Source organism: Phalangium opilio, unplaced genomic scaffold (assembly GCF_054372755.1).
Source record: "Phalangium opilio isolate 3A_F unplaced genomic scaffold, DU_Popi_V2 ptg000390l_1, whole genome shotgun sequence".
NCBI lineage: Eukaryota > Metazoa > Arthropoda > Arachnida > Opiliones > Phalangiidae > Phalangium > Phalangium opilio.
Window position 1 is genome coordinate 731488 of NW_028324234.1, and position 18938 is coordinate 750425.

At 39.7% G+C, this 18938-nt stretch overlaps 1 protein-coding gene across 4 annotated transcripts in view; it reads right to left on the reverse strand.

The window, feature by feature from the left end:
- Nucleotides 1-1104: 1104 nt before the first annotated feature.
- Fife (regulating synaptic membrane exocytosis protein fife) overlaps nt 1105-18938 on the reverse strand; it is a 109528-nt gene continuing 91694 nt past the window's right edge. For all 4 annotated transcript variants that reach the window (XM_089861494.1, XM_089861495.1, XM_089861493.1 and 1 more), the window contains 4 exons: nt 12670-12870; nt 11033-11146; nt 9527-9669; nt 1105-5600 (listed from right to left, as the gene is read on the reverse strand). In XM_089861494.1, coding sequence (XP_089717620.1) covers nt 5442-5600; nt 9527-9669; nt 11033-11146; nt 12670-12870 — 617 coding nt within the window. In that variant the 3' untranslated portion in view covers nt 1105-5441. The remainder of the gene's footprint in view (nt 5601-9526; nt 9670-11032; nt 11147-12669; nt 12871-18938) is intronic.

Genomic DNA, 18938 nt, shown 5'->3' on the forward strand with positions numbered 1-18938 from the left:
CTAATAAAGTAGCAGATGCTGGCTCTAGTACCAAAAATGAACGTTTGGGTCGCCAGCATCACGCACAATTTTCTTTAAACCTATTTCCGTCAAGAAGCTCTTCCCTGATTGGTTAGTTCCTGTAAGGGGTTAATTTAGAGGTGCGTAGTTTGCTTATTTCAGTTTGCATGTCGTCTACAGTTAACCAAAGGCAGCTAACGAATTGTTTTTATAGTTGTATACTCATGCTTCAAGGCATTGTTATTCTTTGCGCTGTACTTTGAACTTTAACTGTAATTTATTACTTTTACTTCCACTATTGAAGCATCTAGGAGCTACTACCATTCTACATTACACTGGCATTATGATCTAAACTACCCAGTCATCACTAACTTGCATCTGTTAACCAATAAGAGTGACTTTCTAGTATTTTTTTAATACTTCTACATCCCATTTACACAGTTAAAGGCCTTCCAAAGGAGGTTCGAGTATTTATCGAGCCTTGCTTTTATACTCGATACTTTTTCGAGTCTCAGAAAATATTTCATCGAGTATCGAGTCGAGTACTCTACTCTTATCGAGTACCCAGGGGTTAGTCACTTGAGGTTGAGTAATCAAGTCTACAAAACTGCAGAAATCGATTACTTGATTTCTAAAATTCTTAGAAAATCATCAGTAATTAAAATCATTTTTGTGGGCAATCAAAGGTAATCAGAAATCTCCGATAATCACTGGAAATCACATGAAATCTTAAGAAAATCAGAAAAAACCACACGATTTACTGGTAATCTTATGTAATCACCTCGGTAATCACACATTTCGTGAAATAATCACGCATAATCAATCGAGGAATTCGAAAATCCAAAATAAAAATCGTAATCAGTTGAAACAGGAGCAGATGACAAAGGAGTCTCGGACGCTAGCTTCCACAATATAGAGGGCAATGGCACCCGCGTACGTCACAGCTGTAGCGGTATCGTTTGCCATAGACGCGCTATCAGACATTATAGCAGACGATGCTTTTGGTGGATTATATCTGGCACCAAAGTCTGCTGGGAATTTGTTTTGTAATAACGGACTAATGGTGGCTACTGAAGTTCGTCTTATCCGATCGCGACATAAATATACACAATATAATTATACTTTATTCAAACAGCTGTAACCGTTGGTATTAAGATAAAAGATAAGACTAGGCCTACATTTTGTGACTTTAAACCTACGAAATAGTAAATTAAGTCCAAACTAGCAGAGAAACCCAGGTAAGCCAAGGCTTAATTAACAATTTGTGCCCACTGGAATGATTGGGCTCGGGTTTTCAAATTATAAAGCAAGGTTTTAAAAGATGCCGAAACACAATCTTATATATGTGTTTCAGGGCCAAAATATTCCGTATGTTTTTGAATTAATTGACTGCTACAAGAGGTTGGAAACGAAATCACTGTCTCTTACTTTTTGGGTTTTAAAAGATCGTGAGTGATTTCTTTTCCCAACCTCTTGTAGCTATCATTTAATTCAAGACGAAATTAAGAAAAAATTGGCACTGAAACACATTTTAGTTTATTAATAGTGTACATACGTTACTCGCTGGGCTTTTCATTATCAATTTTAGTCTAAAAAAAAGATTAAAAAGCCGTTGAAATCCATTTTTAACTCTAATACTCGTTAAGCCTAGGCTAATTATAAGCAGACGATACGTATTTTTAAAGAGAGGCTCCAGACGCGATTTCCCAGATCTCCTTTCGAGACTTTGCAGCCACGCTATTGGTTGGAAAATAAAGCTCAAATTTCCTACGAGAGGGGGCACTGGCGTAATGATTTTGGTTAATAACCGTGACGTTCGCGGATCCCATTGCCCTCTACATTATGGAAGCTAGCGTCCGAGACTCCTTTGTCATCTGCTCCTGGTTGAAATAGAAATAATCACTGCATTCATCGTAATTCACGAAGAATCCAGTGGAAATCACGGCATTCACCAAAAAACACCGGAATTCAAAGAGAAATCACAAGTTATCTTCGGCAATAACGGAAAATCAGTGTAAAGATTATGGATATCACCGAAGATAATCGTAATCACGGAAATCAAGGAATTCGTTCAATAATCATCGGAATTCACATAAAAATTCACAAATCAGAAATCAGGTGTACAATATTTTGGCGAATTGCTAGCCCCTCGTCGAGAACTCGCACAGCACTGGATTCGTCCGTCTAATAGTAACAACATGACCATCAAGATCGGCCAAGCCGTGATTCCACGAGTATACGAACCTGCTAGGAATGAGCCCAATTGAAATCGTAATTTTAGGTCTTGTCTCAGGCTGCCAATAAAATTGACTTGTTACGCAATTTAAACTTTAAATATTTTGCGGTTTTTTTTTGTGAGCAATTGTTTTGGGTCCGACATTTTTACGACTGCGCGACGAAGGAGTCGGACGCTCTTCAAAATCCTATACGGTTTAAACCATATCTTAAACCCAAAACAAAAATACGGAACATGTAATCTGTCCGATTTATATGATGATAGCAAAAGCTCATAGATTAAAACAAAGTATACTTCATTTCCTTGTAATATGAGAAACCACCCTTTATATCTCAAAAGCTATGTTCACACTTGCACGGGAGTTGCTTGATAGCTAGCATTGAAAAACTCTCTATTGCTAGTTCGAAGCGATTTCAACAGCCTCGGTTCACACTTTAAGAAGCTTCTGTTAGTGTTGTATGCTTATCTTTTCTTTGGTGATGCCTGCTAAGGCCGGTGAAAAACTGAAAATACTCTTAAAACTAGTCTCATCCCATGCGAAATACCCCTGAAAACTGGAAACTAGCTTCTAAAACAGGGTGGGAAATAAGGATTTTTTTAAAACTGGACATTGGGCCAGCAACCAGGGCCGGAAATAAGAAAAAGATCTTATAGGACATGTGTCCCCCCCTGTTTGACTGGAAAATTTATAGGACATTTTCCACTGGAGTGTGCAAAAATAGTGTCGCATCTCCATAGTCAAGCTATCAAAACTTGGGAAAATTTATTGGTCAAACTGTCCAGTTACCCACTTAGTTTTTGAAAAAATTAAGGGACATTTTAAAATTTTATTGGACAATGCCCAGTTTCCCGTGCTTATTTTCGGCCCTGCCAGCAACCCCCCTGGCCTGGAATACCATTGACCAGGGCGCATCGTCTGCTAAACTTTAGAAGTGGACAATTAAAATATTTAAATTAATGTTTGGACTCCGGTTACCCTTGAATTTTCTTAGTGGTCCTGTGGAGCACTGACCCCCCTCCGATTTAATTTTTAAACTGGTCCAGGCAATTTTTAAACTGGTCATTTGCCCTGTGCCACCGCCTTATTTCCCACGCTGGTTGGCAAAGCAACTTCAAGAAATCGCGTTGGAAATTAGCTTCTCGAGTATCAATTTTGTTCACACTTAACTTTGGAACGGTTACGAATCGCTTCGAGTAAGTGTGAACGTGGCTAGAACAGCGTCGACGAATGTAGCACAGGGAACACAAGCCATTAGTCTCAATATAGTAGCAGATGCTACCTTTAGTACCAAAAATTAACGTTTGGATCGCCAGCATCATGTACTAGCTACTTTCTATAAACCTAAGACGTCAAGATGCTCTTCCCTGATGGGTTGGTTCTTGTAAGGGGTTAATTGAGAGGAGGGTAGTTTGCTTTTCAGTTTACAGTTAAAGGCAGCTAGGAAGTATACTTTATGTTTTTATAGCAATACACTTTTGATGCTACCTTTAGTACCGAGAATTAACGTTTGAATCGACACCGTACATTGCTCTTCTCTGATTGGCTGGTTCGTGTAATGGTGTTGAGAGGAGGGTCGTTTGATTCTAATTTTACATAGCGTCTACATCTAAAGGCTGAGAATTGTGAAGGAAGCATACTTTTTGCTTTAATCTATGAACTTTCGATAATAGTAGTCAGACAATTTAATCTACACTCATTAGGAATCAGCATCACCAAACATTCATAGAACTTTGATGAAAAGTTAACAATTTTTTATAGGGATCTATTTTCTTATTTTTCGAGTGCCGTGAGAAGTTAAAGGGACTCTAAAGAAGTCGGCGGACCGTTGGAAATATTTTTTGAAAACGTCGTTATTGACGTCACAATCGCGGGGGGGGGGGGTGCAAAACGAAAGTCTTTCCTTCTAGCAAACGCAGTGGGGGTCTCGGACTCTCGCGGGGCAGAACTGGGGAAACGCCGAAGCAGGGCGGATCACAACCAATCACAAGAGAGGGGAGGATGGGTCGGGTGAGTTTTTTAAAAAAAGAATTTCAACGGTCCGCCGACCTCTTTACAGTCCCTTTAATTCTCTAAAGGCCCTGTGCCGTTAAGACGGGCCAAAAGAATATTGCGTTTTTTTTACTAAAAACTGAATTCTGGAAAGGAAGCTATTTGAAAAACTCTATAGCTATGTTCACACTTACACGGACGTCGATTCGGCAGTGAGCACAAATAGAAAGGAGAGCCAGCCCTATCCCTTTCAAAAGCTTTACCAGTGCTGGGGCTCTCTAAGAGCGTGCCGCACATGCGCAATCAGCGCAACGGAGAGGTTTGTTTACGTTTCGGCCAGTATTATGGCCGAGGTGTGAGCCTCTAACCGTATTTTCGTGTATACCCTTTTTGAATTTCCTTCTCAATGGATGCCGTGACGTCTTACTATAACTTCGGCTGTGCAACGAGGTAGGTGCGCGTGGGAGCCATGTTGGCCTGCTGTTTTAGTTACCTTCCCCCTTCGACTCTCCTTTTCATTTGTGCTCAGTGGTTTCGGGACTCGATTGCTCAACTATATTTCAAAGCTTCTTCTTTAACAGCTTATTCATGTTAGTTCGAGAAGCAGCTTGAATAAATCTCGTTTGTAATTAAGTTCTAGAGATTCCATTTCGTTCTGAAGGCGTTTTGAAATTAATCACTTCGAATCGATTTCCCTAATAAGTGTAAAAATGGCTTCAATTTGTTCGGTTTAGATTTAAATTAAAAAGCGGATAATTAGACCTATCTACAATAAAAATAATTTTCTATTAAACTTTATGTAAGTTAACTCATAGCTGTAAAAAGTTTTTTAAATGGCCTTTTTCATTAGCCCCATGTGAGGACCTTGTGTGACATCTCAATAAACAGTTGCACGTGACCAGCCTGACTTTGCAAAATCACCTATTTGTTCGGTTTAGATTTAAATTAAAAGCGGATTATTAGGGCTATCTACAATAAAAATAATTTTGTCTTAAACTTTAATCACTTTATGTAAGTTAACTCATGGCTGTATAAAGGTTTCTAAAATGGCCTTCTTTATTAGCCCCATGTGACTTAGAATATTAATTCAGAGCACTATGTTAAGTACGCTTTGTAATTTTTATAATTCCGTAAACCAGATTTTAGCAACCGTGTCCGACCCCAAACGGCGCTCGCGACTTCATAGTTTTTGGAATTTAATATTCCCTGGGATATTCAAGTTGATTCATTGGATTCCATATCGTTTTGGGCTAATGGATACAATCGGTACCATCCCACGGTCAATTTTGTTAGGTCCAAGCGATCTAGTTGAATTTCTGCAGCACCCAAAGATTGGTTGTGTTCGAAGCCTTTTTGACGTTCCCATATCATCACCTGAAAAGAAGAAAAAGTTAAGCCCTATTCGGACGGTACAACTTTTTGTCTCATTTAGATGAGTCAATTTGAGTTGAGCCAGAAGTCCATTAAATTAGCCTAGGAAGTAAACAAGTACAATAGCGTATGTCTCTGCTGGGGTAAGAACTCCTTTTAACTCCATGGATGGGGGTTTAGGTATTTCCCCCTTTCCTAACTCTATTAGAAATCTCGAGCTCCTCTCTTGGAAATCTTTATTCATATGAGCGGGGCGTGAATTTATTAGCCCATGAATGCTGCATCTCTAAAGGGATCGGAAAATGGGGTAGATTCCTCTCTATAGCACCTTGCTTTATACATATAAAAAATAATGACAAAAGACCGAATGGCCTTGACTGTTCCCAAATTCACACCCCATCCCTTCCCCTGATGCTATGCTAGAGAGAGTAGGGATGTCAAAAACCGCCCGGTTTAACCGAAAACCGGTTTTTTCAACTCCGGAGCACCGGTTTTTTCCGGTTTTTTAATTCTTCGGTTTTAATCGGTTTTTTTAAATTAAAACCGAAAACCGAATCGGTTTTTTTTTATTTTCAAATTAAATAAAAAAACTGCCCTTTTTCCTATATTCTTTATCATTCAATCACTAAATAATAAAAATATGCTTACACCCACCCACACCCAGCTATTTTTAGTGACTCATAACGTTTTCCTTTGGGTCCTCGCGGAGCGCTCCCATGGAGGAATAAAACCAGGAGATCCTATTCTTCAAAAACAGTCTTTAACGAAGCTGGAAACTACTACTACCATTTTTATTGCTCCTTGGGAGCGCTCCGCGAGGACCCAAAGGAAAACGCTATCAGTGACGTAAGGTTCATTGCGTAACTTCCGAGTTCTGATTTCTAAAAAAGCATTAGTTGTCGTCACTAGTAAGTTGTTACTAGGCCTAGCACTTGCCATTGATTGTACATTGGAACAGAGAATTTTTAAAAATTTATCAAAAACATAATAACGGCCGGATAAAAACCGGTTTTTTTGGGGGAAGTTGACATCCCTAAGAGAGAGAGAATTCGATTTGTAAAGTTGTAGGCGGGCGTTTTCCGGTCCCTTTGGAGATCCAGCGTTCATGTTCAGCCAATAGCTTTTTCTCTCCCGATTGGGCAAATTTCGGCGCACGAGTCGCGCCTAAACCGGAGGTCTGAGAAAAGTATTCGCGAGGTGGCGAATGTGTCGCCCTTATTCAGTATTGCTACACAAGAGAGCAGGGGCGTGCCAACATGAGCGAAAATTTTCCACTGGAGCGGGGGCAAAATGGCTGCCTAATGTTGAAGTCCCATAGAGTTGAAAATTTGAGCGGGGGCCTTCGCCCCCGCTACCCCCGTAGTTGGCACGCCCTTGCAAGAGAGGGGAGTCCCAAACCATTCTTTTGGTTACTTCCTAGGCCAACTTAATGGACTTCTGGTTGAATAAACTAGTTGAGTTGTGAGAGCAGAAGTTGGACATGTTCAACGACCAAATTAAAAATTTATGACTGGCCAGTTTTTGCTAACTCAAGTTTTTGACTCATCAATTTGAGTTGTATCGTATGAAAAGGCCTTTACATATTTTCGACACTTCTCTGCCGAACTACCAAGCAAAAAATTTGTATTTCTTAATATAAAATATTTCCATAGCTACTGCTACCATAAGTTTATAAGATACGTTCCTTCCATAAGTATGACACTACCTATACTTCGTAACTGAGAGACTTACAGCTCGAGATAACTAGTTTGAGGATAAAATTGACCACACTCGGTGGTTAATTAATTTTGCAGGACTTCCATCTAGCTTCTATTTAGTCTGCATTACTAAGCCTTTGACAGCGGCACCTGACCACCAGGCGTATTACGCTTTACCTATCTAATCTTTGACCTACTTCAGTCACTTCATGCGGAGCCTCCGAGATATCTAGACCCGTGCCTATCGCGAAGCGACAATATTTTTTAACTAATTTAGTTCGCCGTGTTTTCTCGCTATTGGGCGCTTTTATTATCGTAAAATAAGTTCAGCCTCGTGACCCCGTTTACTGCTACAATATTAGGGCAAGGCATAGACGTAGAGCGGTGATGTTAAAATCTCATAATTAATTTTGTTATCCACACAATCTAACCAAAAGATTCAATAAAAAATATATAGCCCCTAAAACAATTACGTTAATTTGAGGGTGAAACCATGCTCGTTCATAAAATTTTCATAATTGGCCCCTAAAATATCAACGACAATTTATGGAAGACCCCCTTCGCAACTGTAATAGAAGCGCCATCTTGTACACATATTGGGTAAAAATATTTCCTCTAAGAAACTCGCATACAAATCGACACGCACGGGGCTAAATATCTCGGAGGCTCCGCTTCATGACAAGCTTCAGTTCGTAACTAGTGACAAACTTATGGATGGAACACATCACTTATGAACTTATGCTGCTACGTATGCCACCGAAATTGGACTACACGCCACCATGAATCTATACAACCCTTCTAACCTTCTACCGCTCCATTGGGGGGGGGGAGGTCACCTTGGAAGAGCAGAGCAAAAAGCATGGTTTTCACTACTACTTCGCGGCTGAACGCTAAATGTAATATTTGTTTTTTTTACGTTGTCTAACAGCGTTATAGTGTTTTCACTTAGCGCAGTTCCCGCAAATAATGGAACCAAGGCTTTCTATCGACTTTCTTCTTAGGTCTTTGTAATCTAAAGATATAGATGGTCCCGAACCTCTTTGAACAAAAAAGCTTTGAGCAGGGATTTGTACTAGTAACTGACTCGTTTAGGAACTAAATAAATACAAACATGGCGGACCGCGGACGTCCGTTTCCAAACATGCTTGGTCGAAAATGACGTCACGACTCAAGCTCGGCTCGCACAGAGCATTAACGTTAAATGCGGCCGAAAAAAATCCCCACACTGACACACTCAATGTATTTTCGGTCCAGTGTAACTATGTTTTTTTTTTCGGTTGTCGCTTGACGTCGGGCGAAAACGTCGTGATTTACGCCAAGTGAAAACCATGCTTTAGGCCTTATCGTGGCGGAAACGGTCCGAGTCTGGCCAGTCACTACTGGCTCATAGTCCCATCGAAATCTTACCCAGAGGCCAGACGGGGTATTGCGGATACATTTGCATTGTTTTATAGATTCATGATGTCACTCATACCCCAGTAAAAAAAAATGTTTGTTAAGATTAAAAATCAGCGATTCGGGTTTTACGTATTATCAGAACGGTATAATAAAAGAAGGATGACACTCTGCATCCTCTTAATACTTTAGTTATGTAACATGATTCTTCAAAGGCTCATCCCTTTTTCTTTGCTCTGCCACTCATCAAACTTCAGATGGGTAAATATCGCACCGTGCTAGGGTGAATTCTATAACTGTTTGGTATTTACTAAATCCCCAGCAAAAAAGTAGGCACAAACCTTGATTGTCTTGACGTGGGACAAAAACACACAAGCGCATGCGCCTTGGCAAATAGTTAAAGGGACTGTGGATAAAAGCTTTTTGAAATACTTCAGAGTCTCGTGATTAAGGAGAGGCGAGGCTCAAAGAAGCTTAGTTCGTTTTATTTCGAAAACCACCACTTAGGAGAATTGGCACTACAATCTTGCGACTAAATGTGTAGTCTCACTCCATAAAGAGTCTTTGTATCTTGGCGTCACGTGGTGCCTGTGACGTACTTCAAATAATTTTTACCCACAATCCCGACGCCCATTTACAGACCCTTTGAGCGCTAATAGAGTAATGATGAAGGAACTATTCACATGGCGTATGTGCTTGATTCGGTTTAGTAACCTTGTGCATTCCAAATGTTTTAGTTGATGTTGGGAAGAATCATGTTAAGTGTACCATCGCTTTGCGGTGGTACACTTCTCTCGAAGAGAAGTATTATATACTTCTGATATTATACATAATTACCAGTAGTATTCTTCCTAAGACGTCAGAACCATTGTACTTCAGCGTTTGTCTGTATTGTGGTTCCGTCGAGTGTCTGACCACCCGAGTTTTCCTTTTCTGAAGTTTACGCTCTCCTTGCCGAAGATACGTCTTGACATACGTGTCTGTGAAAATAAATGTGACATGCTCTCATTAACCAGTGACAAACTTATGGAACATATCTTATTAACTTGTGCTGATCTATATATCTATATAAATCAAAGTCCTGACTGACTGACTGACTGACAGACTGACTGATAATCAACGCCCAGCCCATACCGCTTGCCCTAGAAGGCTGAAACTTTGCAGGAACGTTACTCATAAGTAGTAGGCGTGTGCTACGAAAGATTTTTCCAGTCCGCCGCCATCTTAAAAAAATGGCGACCAGAAATGAAAAAATCTTCTCTATGCAACAGAGTCCGCGCGTTTCAAACGATTTCGCAAATATTTAGTACACTGGTTTCCTTTGACCTATAAGCGGGTTGAATGGTCTTTTGGGTTCGATTTGGTGCCATCTTTTTAAATGGCGGCCAAAAATTTAAAACCCTTCTATATAGAATAATGTCCGCGTGAAAAATAATATAAAATGTCCCGACGGGCTGACGGGCAACGCCGAGTGCCCTCGCTCCTAGGGTGCTACAAAAATATCAGTCATCAGTAAAATCTACCCATTCTTTATATCATTTTGATGGAAGTTCTTATTACACGCGAGCGACGCCGCGGGTAACAGCTAGTATTAGATATTCAACAAAATTGTAACTATTAAAAAAATATTCGAGTTTTCGATTACCAGAAATTTAATCCGATATCCATTTAATGACAAAGGGTTCAAAATGCGATATTTCGAATTACCTTAAAGGGATGTTGAAGTGGAAAATCAAGTGAAATTTTTATCGATTCTTCTACATATTATAAGACCAGCCTGCATAGTGAAACATCCAGGAAATACAGTCTCCGAATGATTTTGATATTACAATTAGTTTGAAATTTCATGGATAATTTTAAATAAGTACGTCTGACCAATCGCGTAGCGCCCTGCCTTTTTATGAACAAAATTCTCGTGGCACGCAGACTCGTGTCGAATGAAATTTATTGCGAAATTTATAAAATTTGCCCGCGATGTGAACTGCCAATCGTGGCAAGAGACACGGGGCGTGCCGCGAGAATTTTGTTAACAGGAAGGCAGGGCGTTACGCGATTGGTCGGAGGTCCTTATTTCAAATTATCCATAAAATCTGAACCTAATTTGAATTTTAAAATCATTCAAAGAAATTTCCTAGATGTTTCACTATGCAGACTGGTCTTGTAATTATTAGAAGAATTGATAAAAAATCACTTTATTTTCCTTTTCTTTCTCTTCTTAAATCGATTAAAAAATTAGTGAAAGTTAATTTTATACGCTAAACTACCTTCAACAATGCGTGAAGCAATCCTTTTGTACAATTTTGATGAATTCTCATTATCCCTTTAGAATTTATATTCACTCACCAGGCAGTTGACCACCGGGTGTCATTTTCAATCCTCTACCAGCCACTATGTCCACTTCAAGCTGACCTTTCGTCATGAGAAAACCCAACTTTATTTCTCCTAGCCGACAAAATTCTGTGAAATAAAATTGACATATATCAGTACCGACATGTAACGAAATAATATGAACTTCAATAAATTCTATCTTTATTTTCACATAGAAATTATTCATCAGGGTTCGTCGGAAACCAGGATAACCTGGCAACCCTGGTTAAAGTGTTAGTGACATAATTTTTGTCATCCACAAACATAAAATGCGAAAAAAATCCTTGAAAAATCTATTTTATTATATGTTTACTTTTTAATTTCGTTTCGTAGCAATTTATAAAATTGCAATCAAAGTAGTGTTTGGAAAAGGCCTAGTTAAAATTTTGTTTCGTTTGATGACGTAGTAAGGAGAAATTTTCACTCTAGATGTCGCTCACGTGACCCCTGTTAGTGTCTGAGCGCCACTTTAAGCCTATTTTATTCAGATTCGCGCGGCATTAGTAGACTCGGGCGCTCGCGCTTGGCTTTTCCGCGAGATGCCGTGAGTGACGAAGCAAGGAGAAAAACCCGCCAAAAATCTTCTCCGCAGATTTGCTTTTGCCCCAAATTTTAAGTTTTCGGTGTGTTTTTCTGTGTTTTCCCTCAAATTTAAATATTTATCAAGCATGTTTTTGGTATCAGAAGAGTTTAAGCTCTAAAAAAATAAAGGTTTTCTTTAGATTTGAGATAATTTTTAAATCAGGTGGCTATTCCTTTAAATCAGAGATTTGGAAAAGGGGGGAAAGGCAGGGATAAGTCAGGGATTTCGTTTGGTATATCAAACCATGATTGCTTCGAGCAATACTAAATATGGGCTGCAGGTGTAATTATGAAGTGGGCTCTGCATGTAAACACGTACTTAAAATGGTCATCAGGGATATTGGAAAAATTTGGTCAGGGATAAGCTGGAAAATCAGGGATAGGTCAGGGATTTTGTTTGGTATATCAAACCATGCTTCGAACATTGCTAAATATGGGCCAGGTGAAGCGGGCTCTGGTAAACACCTTAAAATGGACATCAGGGATATTGGCATAATTTGGTCAGGGATAAGCTGGTTTCAAAAGTCAGAGATTTTCAATATGAAAATTTCGTCCGAACATCTCTAAAGGGACCGGAAAACGCCTGCCTCCCACTCTACAAAACCAGTTCTCTCTAACATAGCATCGGGGGAAGGGGTGGGGGCTGTGAATTTGGGAACAGTCAAGGCCATTCGGTCTCTTGTGATTCTTTCTTTTTTTTTACATAAAGCAAACGTGCTATAGAAAGGAATCTACCCCGTTTTCCGGTCCCTTTAGAGATGCAGCGTTCATGGGCTGAAGAAGTCACGCCCCGCTCACGTGAAGAGAGGTTTCCAAAGGAGGAGCTCGAGATTGTCGGTTAGCTGTGGCATAGGGGCTAGCCACCACCCCTCTATGCATTGTAAAGGCGTTAGATAAGTGGCAATAAGTCGCAAGATGACTTGGTCCAATTAGCTAGCTGAACTTCACTTCTAACAGGCTTAGGAGAGACGTAGACTATGCCAGCTATTGAAATTGTTTACTTCCTAGGCTAATTTAATGAAATAGCTTACCTCTAGGTTCTCCGTCTGTTGGGCTCTCAATGTACTTCTTCCGGACAATCTGTCCAGGTCCGTGAGGCTCGTTTCTATCTTCATCGTCCTCTTGACTGGCCGATTCGCTCTCGGGCGTCACTTCCGGACTCTGGTTGTAATGCGCGTTCCACCTTTCGTTGGAAGCCGTACTAGCGGCTTGTCCACTCACATTAACCAGCCCTGCAACAGCCGCAATGAAAAATTAGCGGACAAGCTGAGCCCAGATTAAAAGCTACCTCCTCATTTTAAAAAATTCGCCATTTTCAAAATATGCATTGGGAAACAGACTGTCATGCTATAACTGGTGAAATACACCAATCGTAATTAGTACTTTATTTAAGTAGATTTAAATTTAGCAGTTCTTATCGATTTATATGGATAAATTAATCCATCCCGCCGATGTTATAAAAACAAGTTTGGAAACCAAAATAAACCTCTCCGAGTTGAGACCCAATTAAGATGTTTTTCGTAAATAATTAAATAAATAAAATTGATATTTTAATCGTCATTAATTTACCTTCATTCTATAGTTAAATCGTTTTAAGAAACGTCATTCCTAAAATAATTTTAAACATACCTATTGTTGACGTTTGACTTCCAGCGTATGCCTCTTTAAACATTTTTGGAAATTTAGGGTATATAAGGCGATTGATTCACAATAAATGATAAGAAAAGCCTTTCGAGGAAGCCCTAGTTGAAATTTGGCGGCTAGACGTTTCTCTTAACCCTAACCGATCGAGCATAAATCTTAACCCTTTCGATGATAATGGAGTAGAAGCCAATATTTCTTTCTGTGAACTGCGAATTACTCCGATTTGCCAATTGCGAACATCAGTGCTCTGATTTGCCGATTGCGAAGACGTTTGCTCCGATGCAATTGGGAACACGTTTGCTCCGATGCAATTGGGAACACGTTTGCTCCGATTTGCCAATTGGGAACACGTTTGCTCCGTTTTGCCAATTGCAAACACGTTTGCTCCGATTTTCCAATTGCGAACACGTTTGCTTCTATTTGTCAATTGCGAACACGTTTGCTCCGATTTTCCAATTGCGAACACGTTTGCTTCTATTTGTCAATTGCGAACACGTTTGCTCCGATTTGCCAATTGCGAACACGTTTGCTCCGATTTGTCAATTGCGAACACGTTTGCTCCGATTTGTCAATTGCGAACACGTTTGCTCCGATTTGCCAATTTCGAACACGTTTGCTCCGATTTGCCAATTGCGAACACGTTTGCTCCGATTTTCCAACTGCGAACGCGGTGACTGAGACACGTTCAGTGTAATACCTCTCCTCACTTGGAGAGGTAAAAAACTTGATGGTATTATTCTATCAAGATAAATCGATAAACATCAATAATATCTTTCGAACTAATTCAAATTGTTTGACAGTTATAAGTAGTTGACAGGTTATTGGTGACTTCATATTTCGTAACTCAGTAGGCCACGAAAGTGTACTCCACCTTTACCATCAGAAGATTTGTGCCTGTATTCTGCTCAATTTCAAGGATAATGGGGAGGATGTGTAATTTTACGGAAATGTGTCCGCGAACTGTTGAACTACTCGGGTATTGTGGAACGCTAGGGCTACGTTCGGTAACTAGAAATCGGAAAAATCCGTTAACGCTACCGATGTGTTTTTTTTTTCCGAACGCTACGTCAGACGTCACTGAATGTTTTTTCTCTCTCTGTTTCGTATGATGATATTTTCCATGATGGCGTCTTCTAGAGATCTTGGATTGAGTCGAAAACGAAAACTTTTATTTTTGTTATTAAAGGGAATGAGAAGCTTCGTTTGAAAAACCTCTGATTTATATAACAAAAGATAGAATTAATTTCTGTGAATTCAAAAATATCAAGCTTTTAATTCTCCGATTTCTGGTTATTTGGCAATATGCATTTGAAAATGCTTCATATGAAATGATTTAAAATCCACTTTTTATGTAAGGCTAAAACGTTTCCCGTATGCTGACGTCACAGATATATTTTTCACGTCAGATGGTGCCACTCTCTCCGCTATCAGACCCAGAGTTTAGACTGGCGAGAAGCTAGAGAGTGACCCGTATAGGATTCCCGCGATTTTTATTTTCACGTCATAGTGATGTCATCAAACGGGCGAACAAGCTCGACAAGACATAATTGTTGATATATCGAAACTGAGTTTTCGTGATTTTTCAATGGATTTTGAAAATAGAAACTTTGGTTCAATTAAGTTAAAAACTTGATATTTTGAAAGTAGAGACTTGAAAGTGTAACATAATACCACTTTCGTGCTAAAATATGATATGAAATTGTAAATTCGCATTCCCTTTAAATGAACTGTATAACGATCATGAAACGGAATTAACCTTAATTCCAGTTGATTTGAAAAGATCCAGAAAAGAAAATTGCGTTATTGTTTCGCTAGGGGCTTTGGACTGGATTGCTCGCCATGTTCAACTTCAATTAAAGACGTCATAAATCCGATACGCATTGAAAAAATCTGCTCTTCCAGCAGCTGCGATCGGTGTCCCATCGTTGCGTAGCGTGACGTAGAAACCGGAAGTGCGAAAAACCGTACAGTAAAAGTGACTGAACGTAGCCTAGATAATGGCGTCTGACCTAGACCGCCCGCCATTTTTTCCTAGCAGATGACGTATCTTTCCCCATCATCCTTGTTCTGCTTTTAGCAGAATACGGGTCCATATCTTTTTTTTGTTTTTTACCATTGATCAGATTTTGGAAAAATATATATGTATCACTGCAAAGAAAGCGCGGTTTAAAAGGTTAACTCACAATCAACATTATAAATGTGTCACTCAAGGAAATACGGGTCAAAGTTCAAAACAGGTATTAGTGCTGAAATTGTCATTCTGATTGATTTGGAAGGAATTACCATTTTAAGGTTTGTTAAAACACACCATGATTTATATTTAATAGCACTCATTATATTTTAAAGGGAAATCAACACCATTCATACATATATTGCGTATACTGTCGTCTGCTCTCTGAGATCTTGCAAGATCAATGGGTGAAAAGGTTGTTACCCTCATGCGCTATTGGGGATAGTGGATGGATGTATTCATCCGCAATATGCACTACCATTCCGAGTCCAGGACACGAAATATGCTATAAGAATGAGGCTGGTCAGATTATTACCACCGGAAGTTTATAATATTTCTCTTCGAGAGAAATGCACCACCACAAAACGGGGTTCTTGTAACGTGATTCTTGCCATCATCATTTTATATTTGGAGTGCACAAGGTTACTAAACCGAATCACATACGCCATGTAAATAGTTCCCTCATCTTTACTCTATTAGTGCTGTTTAATTATTTGCCAAGGCACATGCGCTTGTGTGTTTTTGTCCTGCACGTCAAGACAATCAAGGTTTGTGAATACTTGATTGCTACTTGGATTTAGTACCACCAAACAGTTTATAGAATTCATCCCAAGGTGCGATAGTTACCCATCTGAAGTTTCATGAGCGGGAGAGCAAACAAAAAGGGCTCCCTCGCCTGGGAAGAATAACGTTACACAACTAAAGCATTAAGAGGATACAGAGTGTCATCCTTCCTCTATTATCCCCTTCTGGTTTCGGTAACTCCCCACTGCAGTGATTTGAACCAACAAACATGGTAGCCGAGAGATACTTTCAAATATTTTCCAAGTATTTTAATCTTCCCAGAATCGAAGTCATTAACTTCTACTTTGTTGAAATGGGAGAGAAAATACTTCTATTCTTCAAAAAAAATTCAGTTCATAGCAATGGGCTTTATCAAAAGTCCATTAAATTAGCCTAGGAAGTAAACAATTACAATAGCTGGTATAGCGTACGTCTCTGCTGGGGTAAGAACTCTTTTTAACTCGATGGATGGGGGTTTAGTTTTTCCCCCCTTTCCTAAGCCTGTTTGAAATCTCCTCTCTTGGAAATCTTTCTTCACGTTAGCGGGGCGTGACTTCTTCAGCCCATGAACGCTGCATCTCTAAAGGGACCGGAAAACGAGGTAGATTCCTCTGCATAGCACGTTTGCTTTATAAAAAAAATAGCCTTGACTGTTCCCAAATTCTAAGCCCCCATCCCTACTCCCGATGCTATGCTAGAGAGAACTCGGTTTGTACAGTGGGAGGCGGGCGTTTTCCAGTCCCTTTAGAGTTCATGTTCAGCCAATAGCTGTTTCTCTCCCAATAGGGCAAATTTCGGCGTACGAGTAGCGTCTAAACCGGAGGTCTGAGAAAAGTTATTGCGAGGTGGCGAATGTGTCTTCCTTCATCAGTATTGCTACACAAGAGAGGGTAGTCCCAAACCCTTCTTTTGGTTACTTTCTACGCTAATTTAATGGACTTCTGGCTTTATTTTAGAACCACGATTCCTTATTTTCAGAAGCTTTCATAAATAACGTTGCAGCCCCAACTTTAACACTTGTTCTGGACTATAAATGGTTTTAGGCATTTGATGAGTTTTTGTGCGAGCATGGTGCTTACAAAATTAGGAGTGTAGGTTTAAGCCCCATTCAGACTAAAACTAAACTTCCGCGTTCACGTCTGTGTCGTCGCTTAGCTCGCTTAATTAGACACGTTTGATAATTTTGATTTTCGTCAGACACTGACTCTACCTCCATAGCGCCTTTAATTTGCCATGGCTTACTCGATCATGCCCAACTTATGCGCGATCAAGTGAGCTATGCTTTAGCAGGCGACAAATGGAAAGTATTAAGACTCTTGCTGGTAGCATAGATTTACTTTTAGAAGTAGGAATGGAGAACGATTAGTATTTACTTTATTTCGACTCATAGCCAGTAACGAAAGGATAAATTATCTTATTGGCTCACTTAAATTACGTTTTCATGACGTTGTTGACGGGGACGACGAAAAATAAGTAATTCCTTTTTACCTCTGTCGCTATGACCCGCCTCTTCTTTCATACCCCTCTGTTCCGTGGAAGGGGGTCCGGGACTTGGACGCGCGTCCAGATTACTCTGTTCTCCATTCCTACTTCTAAAATTAAATCTATCCCTGGTGGTATTTCACATCTTGGATGAGCAGCTATTTTAGTATTCAAAAGTCTTTTCTCAAAAATCACCATATAGAGCTATCTTAGAAGCCTTAGTGTGACGTCACCCATGCTCTATCTCATGCTATTTTCCCATAGAAGTTAGAACCAAAGCGGTACCAAACATGGCCCCCAACTGCCAAAGCTAAGCCCTATGACGTTTTACCTAGGCACTGACGTCACAACTGAGATAACTCTATATGGGACTCGTATAACAAGGATGACGGGGGTGGAAGTGAAATCTGAGATAAATTGGCATGCGCGCTAACTGTGGAACGGCTCAGGTTCTGTGGGACGCCAAAATGTGGGGGAGGAATAGTCGGGCACATAGGTAATTGGTCAAGAAGGGCTACAAACGAACCAATTGCAATAGATGGTTTTATAAAATAGGAAGAGCTTATAGGGATAATGCTGCCCTCGACGTCATTTTGTACGTCATCTCGCAAGAGCGACTGGAAGACGAATATTTCCTTAAAACATATCCTAATCGATCACGTTGACTGATCGAGTAACAAGCGTGAGCGAGTGGGCCATGCTTATACGCGCCGAGGATTGAGAGGTTAAGTAGCAAGCAGCGCCTCTAGCGGATTGAATTGAAAACTCTTGGCGGGAAATTCGCGAATGGTAGATTGGCAATTTAAAGATGGGGAGCGCTACAATTGTAAAATACGTCGGATTTTTAGCATTAGAAGGTTTACAAAATTATTTTAGAGATTCTACTCTTCGAATAGTCTAAAATCTAATAAAAAATGAACATATTTTTAACGTAAAGAGATACTAGTAAACCAAACGAAATACCGTAGTCACAGGAGAGTGTACAAGGGAAAATTCTGTAACCAAGCAAGTTTATGATATTACCATCTATGTAAGTGTTAGAATTAAATAAATATGTTTATGTTGTGAGTTAATTAAATTAACTAGCAAGTGCTTCTAGACAGACACATTTTTGAGGTTAACTGTACTGTACCTGTACATTTAATTTGGGAATTGGGGTGCTGGGATTAGATAAGATAGTCTAAAAAGTTACTTTTTCTCTTTAAGCGCGTTAATCCATTCATTTATTTTAACGCAATGAATTCTAGAATTTCGAAAACTGTTAAAATTTCACCCTTTCTGGGAAATTTCAGTAATAATTCCTACAACTAACTACACAAGAAGCCTATGGCTTTATTTAAAGATGCGGTCATTTTAGCGCCAATTTGTTCTTCTAAAATC